Source organism: Pseudonaja textilis, chromosome 10 (genome assembly GCF_049901715.1).
Source record: "Pseudonaja textilis isolate UNSWEBS1 chromosome 10, rPseTex1.2, whole genome shotgun sequence".
Taxonomy (NCBI): domain Eukaryota; kingdom Metazoa; phylum Chordata; class Lepidosauria; order Squamata; family Elapidae; genus Pseudonaja; species Pseudonaja textilis.
Genome location: NC_141999.1, coordinates 10,968,495 through 10,980,606, shown reverse-complemented (window position 1 = coordinate 10,980,606; position 12,112 = coordinate 10,968,495). Strand labels below are relative to the sequence as shown.

The 12,112-nt window shown below is 38.1% G+C and overlaps 1 protein-coding gene across 1 annotated transcript in view; it reads right to left on the bottom strand.

Annotated features, from left to right (window-relative positions):
* Window positions 1–12,112, bottom strand: part of ARID1A (AT-rich interaction domain 1A) — a 90,788-nt gene that overhangs the window by 48,733 nt on the left and 29,943 nt on the right. The window contains exon 4 of the mRNA XM_026702545.2: window positions 11,000–11,113. Coding sequence (XP_026558330.2) covers window positions 11,000–11,113 — 114 coding nt within the window. The remainder of the gene's footprint in view (window positions 1–10,999; window positions 11,114–12,112) is intronic.

The following is a 12,112-nucleotide window of genomic DNA, read 5'->3' as shown; positions in this document are numbered from 1 at the left end:
CCTAAGCTCATGATATGATACTGCTGTCACTTAATATGCAGGCATTGGTCTATTGAAGGCATTGGTCTGTCTACAGGAACAGAAGCATACAATTTACTCTGATAAACTGTGAAATAGTTTTTCAGACTACCAACTGAATTCACATACACCCTTTGTTCATGAAATGCGTGCCCTATAAACAGCACCAACACATGTACAATAATGATCTCTCATACAAAGAGAAATCGACTGATGTAGCTAAAGGCTGGACAAGTTGATGTTTAATCTTGGGGGAAAGTATGCAGTTAGCAAGTAAGCAGAGAATCCGGGGAGAGTACATCACTCCTTAGATACTGAATAATCTCTTAAAGAGTTTTGTTTAACATCCAACGCTCTCTATCCTCATTAGTTATTTGAAATCAGTAATATCATGATGAGACAAACAAGCCTATTTTTCTTTCAACAGAAGCCAAGAAAGCTCCTTATCAAATCACACTGCAGCTAGAAGTTCACTTAAGTTTTCTACCTTACAAGTCTGAAATGGGGCATATTTTGAAGATACAGGTAGTCCTCAACTTACAACAGTTCATTTATTGACCATTCAAAGATACAATGGCACTGAAAAAAGTGACTTATGACTGCTTTTCACACTTATGACCGTTGCAGCCATCCCCCATGCTCACGTGATCAAAATTCAGACACTTGGCAACTGACCGATTTTTAGGACAGTTACAATGTCCTAGGGTTATAGGTTCACCTTTTGCAACAAGCAAAGTCAATAAGGAAGCCAAGTTCATTTAGCACCCATGTCCCTGATATAACAACTGCAGTGATTCACTAACTGTAGCAAGAAAGGTCATAAAATAGGGCAAAATTCACTCAATGTCTTACTTAACAGAAATTTGGGGCTGAATTGTGGCTATAAGACAAGGACTATCTGTATTTCTTTCTTCAGAAAACGGATACATAAATAAATCATAATTAAACATTTTTATTTTATAAAGGGGCCTTCTATACACTTACTAGACTGTATCTTTCCTGCTTATTTTCTCAGTCAAGCATTTAACTGAACTTCTTGGGAAACCAATAAGAGTAAATTTAAACAAGTACCACAGCTAACTTTACAAATATGTAGTTGAGATGATAATGATTTGGACAGGTAGCATTAGACCAGGGCTGTCAAACTTGTGGCCCGCAGGCCAGATGCATCATGTGCTGACCATGCACACCCCCTGGTTTAGCGAAGGGGGGAAAGTTGCGATATGCCATGTGACATGTCATCATGAGTTTGAAAACTCTGCATTAGACTGTCATGATTAGTTCAATCAAAACCAACCTACTAGTCAAGTAACTAAGATCTATACTAGAGATCATGAAAGAAAATTCTACTGTTGCAAACAGCTCTTGATTTAGCAGACTTTAGATGCAGCAGAGAAAATCTGCCATTATAGAGTATTTCTATATATGCGGATCTTCCATTCTGTATTTTGTATCTGTGTAAAATATCTAAAGTATTTGTTTAAAATTCATGTGCACACATAAAGACCCATTTGGATTTAACAGATCTTCTGCTTAAATGTAACCTGCATTTCAATGTTGAATGTTGAAACTTGAATGTTTACAGTTTACTATTTTATAAATACTGCACTTTATAAAAACGTATGATATGGTGATATTTAGAATACTGTAAGCTTGCCCAGAGACCTCTTGAGTAGGTGACCATAATAAAGTCAATATATAAATGGAATATTGGGTACAGTTGAGATGGAATGTGCATCTGGAGAAGCAGTGGAGGGGCGCCTTGGTAGCACAGAGAAGACAGTACATTTTATCAGAGAGAAGCTGAAATTAAGAGACTCTGCAGCAGCTGGATGAGGGAGGATGGAAAAAATTCAGGATAGCCACACCCTGGAATCCCTCAGGGCATATCTAGTAGGTTAGAAGGTAATAGCTTTAGTTTGGCAAGATTCTGTCCATTAGATGCAAGCAAATAAAGGACTGAACTGGATTTTCCTGTGGCCTGTGGGCTTGGATCTTTGATAACTAGAGTAAAATTGTCTTCTTGGTGATGAGTCGTGCACAACCAAGGCAGTTGCTTGGACAAGGTCTTCACACAATGTCAGGGAAGCTTTGTGTAGCTTTGCAGAGGGCCAGCAACTGCCTTGGTCAGGTGTACTTGGGAGAGCCAAGATGGCAGATTGCAGGCTGGCCAAAAGGGGACAGATGAAGTGGGAGACAGGTGGGAAGAGTTGAAACAGAGGCAAAAAAGGCCAGGAGGAAAATGAAGTCCTCACTTAATGACTGCAGTCAGGCTACCGCTAAGTGGTGTGCTCATGTTAGGTTTCACCTAATGACCACTTTGCTTAGTGATGGAAATTCTGGTCCCAATTAGGGTCGTTAAGTGTGGACTACCTGTACCAAATGGTGTTTTTTTATATAAGGTCCACTATTACTGTGTTAAAACTGCTATACCAAACTGTTGGAGTTGACCATGTAAACATATATCATATGTTTACTTTTATTACCATTTTAATGCTAGTTTGATGACATTTTTAAAGCTGATCATATGACAATTTATTTAATTACTAAAGTGTGCTACAAATGTCAAAAAGTAATAACATTTCATCCAACAAAATAAGCTTAATAGGTAAATTGGTAAACAAATATTTACAACAAATTACATACAATTATGCATTTTAAAGCATTCATGAAACATGATCGAGTATTTATAAATTCATAATTTAAAAAAGGTATTAACAGAACAGTCAAGTAAGTAAAATGGAATCTTATACTAACCCACCAGTCAAAAAGTTTTTTAAAACTGTTTTTAAAAGCTATTTAAGATTCACATTTTTAATATCTGTTAAGCAAATTGTACATAGTTGATTCTGTGAGATGTACAATTGATTTACAAAGTATTTCTTAAACTATTAATGGGGATCAGGAATAAAAGTCCAAAGAAGCTTACTCCCACTGCAAAGTACTGTTGGTTGTTGGTTGTTTGGTTGACTGAGTGCCATCAAATCAGTGTCAACTCTTAGTATCTACATAGATAGATTTTCTCCAATATTGTTTAAGTACAGTGATACCTTGGTTCTCAATTGCTTTGAAATTCAGCAAATTTGGTACTCAAAGCATTTTTGAAACAATTTTTTTTGTCCCAGTACTCATCGTTTGTTTGGTACTCAACACCCAAGCTAGAACTTGTTGGTGTCTGCTGTCCTGTATTATTCCTTTTTTTTTTTTTTTTTGCTACTCATCATGTTTGGTAGTTATTGCACCTCCCAGAACCAATTAATGATGAGTACCGAGGTACCACTGTAAATTTATATCTGATTTGAGATTCGACTTTTGCATATTATGCACTGATCTAATAATTTGGCTGGTATAATCAGCCAGCAAAATGCACACCAGATTGAAGGCACGTGTTTTACTGCCATTTCTAATAAGCTTCACTCCTCTTTTTCTTGATGTCCTCGCTTCTCTACCTTGCAGTCCCCTTTACTCCTGGCCTTTCTTCAAGAGACACATTAGTTACTGCTCTCCCACTAAGTCACTTGAGAAGCTACTTGAGATTCCCACTAGTACATTTCCTATTAATACTGTTACTGAAAATCGAGTAGGCAGACTGGTTCAAAGTGACAGAATTTAATTCACATTTCTCAAATTAACAGGCAAAGTGAAACATCATAATCTTGTTTTCACAGTTCTGAATTATGCACATGTACATCTATCAAAAAAGAAGTCCATGCATTGCCGAAAATATTTTCACCGACAGAATATACAGTATCCCTTGCTTAGCGACTTCCTCAGACAATGACCATTCAGTTACAATGGTGAAGAAAACGTAAATTTGAGACCACTGCCTGCATTTGTGACATTTGCAGATCTGTAAGGCAACAGAAAGCTGAATTAAGATTGTAAGCATAGTTGCAGTCGTGTGGTTTTTCACTTAGTGACCAGGCTGTGGTTCACTATTGTGGTCACTAAATGAGAACTACTTTATACCCATCTTCCTATAGATAGAAATGTGTATTAATTTTCAGGCAGATTTAAAAAATAATAATTCAGCAACAAAACACCACACAAGTGTGTGCTTAAAAGATGGAAACAATGTAGAAAATTAGTTGTATTTACTGCTAATTTGATACTATCAATTTCTGATCCTTTAACATTCGTAATATATTTTAAAAGAAACAACTTAGAAACGTTTAAACTCTGCTGTATCTCACACTTATAAAATTGTGCTTATGTCTAATTACAGTATGGTTAATTAGCTAGACTAAGGCCCCAGGAGAATTTAGTCACCATATTTGTTTCTTCCCACTTTATCAATTCTTCCTGTTACTATTAAGTGTTTTATTGATGCCAACAATCATCATGGCTTGTACAAAAGAGTCCTTAAAAGAAATCATGAATTAGTCAGTCAGTTCAAGTGGAATACTCATTGCTATTTCCAAACTCCTAACCCCTACATAAGACCCTATGAGTTTATAGATTTACGAGTTGAATCCAATATTCAATGAGAGAATCTTTGCTCATGCAATCCTCTCTCCCCAGTCTGAAAAAGCCCCCCCTTTTCCACCATGCCCACCCATTTTTGAAGCAGGAAAAAAAAGGGGGAATTCTAGGATGGGAGGGTTAATTTAATCCACTACTGAGACCACTGTGAGATAGACTTTTTTCAAAGAACTGTGAATATTAATTGCTTTGGATATTGAAGCAAATTTGAATACACTACTTAAGATCCCAATCATAAGTATGTATGTATGTATGTATGTTTGTTTGTTTTCTTAAGTTTTCGCGGGTATTTATATGTATGGTTTTCAGCTTTGTTCGGGTATTTTCCCACGTCATTATAGTTGTGCTTTTAAAGTTGTAGCAACGTTTCGGCAGAATCTCATCTGCCATCATCGGGCTTCTGTATAGTGTTCATCTGACGAACACAATTTCAAGTTCTGGTTAACTGGAATCTGAGTTAGTGTAGATCAGGGGTATCAAACTCAAGGCCTGCGGAGTGCTTAAATCTGCGGGGCCGCCCTGGAAACAGCGGAGAACTGGCCCAGGGTGCCTCTGTCAGCAAAAACATAGCTCTAGAGGGCTGCATGCGACCCTCCCAAGCTCTGTTTTTGCTGGCAGAGCACTTGGGCCACCACAGGTGCTCCCGACATGAGTGACATCAAGCTGGCCACACCCACCCTGGCCACACCACGCCCCCTCCCTGAGGTCAAACACAACCCCAATGCGGCCCTCAATGAAATTGAGTTTGACACTCCTGGTATAGATTTATCTCCTGCACCAATCCCAGTACAGTAACTAATAGCTAGCATGTATGAACCAACTGGAAATAGGTTGCCCTGCCTGAGATTGAGGGCTTACTGTTATTGCTTATTCAACAAACCACGATTAAACTAAACCTTGACTTAGCATGTATAACTCAGTGTAAGTCTTAGAGAACCAATGTTGATATCAATTCAGATGACTAACATTAAGATTGGTAAAATAAAATCTACATTTCATAACTGAACAAAAGACGATATATAATGAAAAAGCTCTCTCCCTGATTAAGATATCAAAATGATTATATTCGTAAGTTGTTAAATTCCTATGGTCCAATTTTTTGTTTTTGTTTTATTTTTGCTCTAATCTAAACAAATCTTAAAATTATCAGCATGAAACTAAAGACAGATTAGACAATCAAGAGTTATTCAAAGAAAGGAATTCAAGAGATGAAGCAGAAACTTTACTTGATATACTGTATTGTCCCCAAAATAAGACCCTATCTTATATTTTTTGCCACCAAAAAAGGAACTAGGTCTTATTTTCAGGGAATATCACCCACTGACTAACCTCACTTGCGTGTGTCACGCCCGGCCTCCTTTCACTGTCAGAGGCCTTCAGGAACTTTTTCTTCAGCAGCCAGCAACACTTTCCTGAAGGCCTCTGAAGCCAATAACAGAACTCTGGATCAATCCAGAGCTTTGTTATCAGCTATAGAGGCTTTCAGGAAAGCCTTGCCAGCCTTCCCGGCTGCAGAGGAAATGGGCCAGCGAGGCAGGTGTCGGGGCATGCAAGGCCTAGCTACAACTGTCCAAAGGTAAGCAAGTAGGGCAATTCCACCCCATCCCCGCCTTAGCTTAATTTTTACCTGTGCACTCTGGAGTGGGCAGGATCTTAATTAGGGTTTATTTTGGGATAAGGCTTATATTGGGCGCATGTATAAAAATCAAGCTAGGACTTATTTTCAGGTAGGTTGTATTTTTAGGAAAGCGAGGTACGTATTAGCTCCACTCTGCCAAGAAGTAGTTACGGTTGTAATGGCTGAATTATGGAAAATTTATCTTGCTCATAACTGAACTATGTATTTTCACAGCAGTGCCCATTCTGAAATGGCCTTAGTAAATAGCCTAGACAACATATAGTCTGTGTCTGTCTTATATAGTAGTAGTCTTGGTATCAAAATATGACTTCCTTTACTCCTTCTTTTGCATTGTTCATATTAGAACCATGTGTCAAATAAACCACTTAAGAGATCTGCTTGTTATTCTTGACTTCAAACCAAGGTATTTTCATATTTTGATGTGGAAGTTGTTCCAGAGAAAGATTCTCTCACTGATGTACTTCTACAGTCTCAACATTTTATTTCATGTGTATCATTAATAAATTATACTGTCAATCTCGGAAGAGTTATGTGCCATCATGTTCCTTTTAAGCTGGGCTATATAACCTTAAGTCAAATCTAGTCCTTTGAGAAGGACTACAGCAAAAGAAAAACAAGATGAGTAAATCTAATAGTGTAATAATAAAATCTCCTAGTAGGATCATATTTGGGCTGCACAAATTTGGTTTTTCTCATTTATACAAATAATTTAGGAAAAAGGGAAAGGGGCTCTAAATACAAACCACTAAACTACTGTAGTTTGCAAGCCCAACAAAGAATCTAAAGCAAACAGGAAATTGCAAAATATTCCATTCTAGTTATCATCACAAAACTGATTTTCAGCCTTGAACTGATGAGGCACAACCCCCAAATCTAAATTTTAAAAATCACATTGCATGTATTTTTGAACATTTCTAGAAATTATGTTGCAATACAATACATTCTGCTGACATGGAATACACAGGTAGTCTCCACTTAACAACTTAATTCACTTAATTGGGGCTGGAATTTCCATCACTTAACTGAAGGGCCAATTTATTAGGAAAAATACCATGTGATCACATCAGTTAGCAAGGCAGTTCCAATAGTGATGGTTGTGGTTGTTAGGATAGGACCTCATGCTTCAACTGCTGTACTTCACTTCAACTCTTCCCTATCCAGCTGTCTCCTCACATATCTCTGCCCTTTTGAATGCTCTGCACTCTGCCACCTCCCGCCACCTGCTTTTGACTTTCATTTTCTTCCTAATTCAGGGGTGTCAAACTCGCAGCCCGGATGTGTCACACACTGGCCACGCCTACTCCGGTTTAGCAAAGAGGGGGAAAGTCACAATATGTCATGTGACAACATGATGCTGTGAGTTTGACACCCCTGTCCCAATTGATCCTTCATTAAGCAGCTTTTCTTTTCTTTTAATGCAAGGCTTTTCTTTTCTTTATAGCAACCAAATTCAGGTCTTAAAGAACTTTCCCCAAAAGATACCTAGTTACATTACATTAGACACCTATTTACATTAGGTGCAGTGGGAGGCTACTCCATAACTGAGGGGAAGCCACCATAAATGATGTTTTCGTGTCCTTATCAGCTACATTTGTGGCACAGGTAAGGCCGACTACCCCTTGGCTGTTCGCTTATAGTGAGACAGGTAAGCAAGCAATGAAGACTTTACAAAGTCAGAAAGAGAACTGTGTCAAACCTGGTTGTAAGCACATAGCCCTTTTGTCATCACATGTGCACAGCTGATACAGAAAATACTATCATCAATAGAAAGTTAGCCTGCTTTTCACCATGATTGCCATACTCTCAAAAAAAGATCTTAATTATATACCACTAACACCCACCATTTTATAGGCAGGATTCTCCTATACAATTGAATAATGCCTTTTTTCTAAATGGGGTGGAAGTATTATTCAAGTCATTCATATGCCATTTTATTCTGTGCATGATGACTTAGACAAATTACTGTATATTTATACAACTAAAAATGACTGCTCCATTTTTAAAGAGATTCAGAGTGGAGAAGCAATTCCAAATTCCATAAATGTATTCTCCCCTCCTAGATTCTTTCCCCTCCCTTCATTTAAAGAGTATTTTGACACAAACAAGCAGCAACAAAACCTCAGAGTGCCTAACTATGGAGGTGTCAGTATCTATGGGCACTTAAATAAAATAGGAACTTGATCACAAAGAGTTCTGAGTTAACCGGTGCCTCTAGAAAAAGGCCTTCCTGACTTGCGCAAGCTCACATTATTACACCGCACATCAATTTATTTAGGCAGGCTGAGTTTTTCTGTTTAACATTTAAAGAAACATATTGAGAGAGAGAAATCTAGACATGTGTCAAATAAGTAATGTGAATCCCCAGGGAACAGCCATTTACAATCTAAATGATAGCCTCAATTCACCAAGCATTTCCAGGGTAAATTTGGGATTGGAAAAGAGGCTATCACCGGAGAGATGCTGTGTTGGGCTTGAAAATCCTCTGCATACTTACTGACCATCTGGGCAATGAGATACAGAGTTGTGCCTTTAATAGTCACAAAAACTAAGCCTTTCTCTGCAGATAAAATAAAGAAAACAATCTTTCCAACTCAGTGATTTTAGGATTCAGTTTCCTCTGTAAATCTCTTCAGAAATCAGTTGTACTATCTGCAAGTATTGTTTACTCCTACATAAATGTAGTCATATGTGCTTATCTGGGAGCTTGCAGTGCTGCGGGTCTGAGGATAACACTAGGATAGGTCTGTGGGAGAAGGAAAGGCCCAGGTTCATTTGGAAAGTTGGTAGCAAAAGCTTTCATTATCTAACACCAAAAGAAGCCCCCATACCGCCCCCCGAGTCTGGAACTGGAGAAATGACACAGGAAAGGAGCTGACCTCCAACTTGCTTTAAAGTGAGAACGATCAGCCAATGGAACAGCTTGCCCTCGGAAGTTGTGGGAGATCATCACTTGAGACTTTCAACAAGAGACTGGACTGCCATTTGTCAGAAATGGTGTAGGGTCTCCCACTTGGGCAGGGGGTTGGACTAGATGACCCACAAAGTCTCTTCCAACTCTGATTATCTGTTACCTGTTAATCTATTATAATCTACCACTATTATTCCGTGACCCTTTCTGCACTCTTTCCCCAGGATTCTACATGTATTTATGTATGGAGACTACTGTAGGCTCCTCTTCTGATTTTTCATAGAAGTAATTAGGGAACCACACTCAAACCCTAGTGTTATCCACCTACCCTCAGACCTGCAGCGCTGCAAGCTGTCAGATAAGCACAAATGACTAGTTTATGTCAGAGTAAGAAACACTTGTACATAATGCAACTGATTTCTGAAGAGATTTACAGAAATAATACACAGGAAGGAAACTGAATCCTAGAATCACTGAATTGGAAAGGTTGTTTTCTTTATTTTAATGAGGATCAAATAACCTGGTATCTCTGCATATACTACATATCAAATCCTATTGAAGCTAACAGGATTAATAACAGAAGACTAGGAATTATAGTCCAAAACATCTGGAGCGCTTATCCATGTTCCTGAACAACAAGGAATTAGGAACTTTGTTCAGCGACCAATCCTGGAGATAATTTGGAAAGACAGCTGAGTTCCAATACGTTATGTACTGTTACCTACCGTTTAGGCATAAAAATCTGAATGCACAATATTCTGCTTTAAACTGAAGTCACTCCACTAAGAGAAACTTAATTCCAACTATTGGCAAACTACTGACTAGGTGAGTATATGTAACAGCACAACTGTTAACCTCTATCTCTATTTAGTGCTATCTATTTCATCCGTCTCTTCTGTAGTCAAAACTAGGATATACAATGACTATTATTTTCTTTTTAGTAAGTATCTGAGAAGGAAGTTACCTGTCCTTCACTCCATTACTGGTATTAACATTCTCTGCACTCTGCATCCCTCTAAAGAAAAATGTTTTATCTATATGATTGAAATGTTCAATGTTGACTACCTTTTCAAAGAGGCACCTAGTAAACCTTTTAAACATATAGTAAGGGGCTTTGTAAAACTCCGAGCTCTTTTGGATTTTGTGCTCACAACTACTGTTTTGAGAGGTGCACTATTTTGAAAGCCAAACACTCTAGTATAAGTGGAAGAAACCAATTCCAGGTCAGCAGCTTAAACTCATTTGAGATGCTGGGGGTAATCTCTTGAGGAGAGACTTGGCATAAGGCCGAGGTACTAAATAGCTTTTTCACACATTACAAAGGCTGTCCTTTGAGGAGCAGGAAAGAGCTATACATACGAAGCCATTAGCCTACTAATTATTCTCTTCACCAAACACAAAAGATATAGCTAGGGCCATAAATAGGGAACTATATATGTGCTGGTCCATCATATCACCATCTACTGCATGCAGACCATGGATATCACCAAAATATGAATAGTCTAGCATCTTCATCATTATTTAGGCTCTAGGTACATATTGATATAACTTAGAGACTTTTTTTTAAACTAAAGATTCAACAATTGACCACATCTGAATGAATTTTCACATCTGCAAAAAAAAAATCAAGTTAACCAAGTTAATACAATTAGCTAATGGAGTTCAGCTCTAGCAGAAATTAAATCAATAGAAATTATACCATTATACAATGCAATAGATGTTTCATACTGTGAGTTTAATACAAAAAAAAAATAGCAGAACCAAGAGTTAACACATACGTCTTATACTTCAGGCAAAATCCTTTCATTTAAGTAAAAAAAAAAAAAAAGACGACTTATATTCAGTAATCTAGAATTCCATGGTGCATGAGGGTTTTCCCCAATTTTTCCAAGATACGGTTACACACAATAAAATATCCTGCTTTGCCTCCCTTATCTAATTTTTTGACTCACCGGTAAGCTAGAGGGTCTTGACTGCAGATTCAAAGTCACATCTTCTTGCCCTTTACTGGAAGCCATTGATGTGGCAGACGACGCATGGGAGCCAAATGAGTCCTGTGACAACTCCTAGAATATAAGAGATCAACCAGTGGGGGGGAAACCCACAGAAATATTATTTTTATCTCAGTCTAAGTTACGGTACAGTCATCTGTCTTCCTTGGCTCTGTTCAATCGCCCCAAGTGGTGACAACGGTTAGATGTATGTATTATAAACAACTGCAGAAGTTAAAAATTAGTGAAACCCATTACTGTTAAAAACCCTTCCTAACTTCCCATGTTGGGTCACTATTTCTTGCTCCTGTATAACAAACGACATCAGTAAGTAGCCAAAGAGCAAAATATTGATGGTACATCCAATCAAACAGATAGACAGGTTGTCAATCAATCAATCCAGGATCAGTAAGCACATAATTTTGTGTTTACTCTCTGAGTCGCCCATGTGTTTGTCTCTGTATTTAAAAAAAAAACCTATACCCAATGAACAAAAGTTTAACAAACAACCTGCCATTTTGTGCTTCTTGGAAACACGGCAGGCATTCAATGGTTAACTCACCGCCCTGTTGATCTCTACTCCAGAAATATAGTGAAGACAGTGGAAAATGCCTGAATCTTCCTTATTCTCTTGCCATAAGTTAGAGATTTGGGAGACCTACTCAAGACCTCTGCTGCAACAATTCACCATGCAGAGAAAACTAATATGCGGTGGTATTAGCCTCCCCAAGCTTTATGCCTTTCAAGGTCAGCAAGTACAGTGTTGCAGAAACTGCCCTAGTTTGCAAAGATGCACATGGGAGATTTTTTAACAGACAAGCTCCAATTTCTTCAAATCACCCATTTCATTTTCCTGTGATTTTGCATTAGTGTAAGAATCCTCACTTCTCCTTACATTAAAACTGTGGTGTTCCAATTCAAGTCCTTCCTTGTTACTTATCATGTAACACCTCTCTTTGAAAGTAAGGTAAAAGAAGGACAAGTGTCACATGGCAAATGAAGAGAAAAAAGGTTCAAATCCCCACTCTGCCCCATCGAAAACCTGGGAATTATCTCTCGCCTGAATTGCTTTAC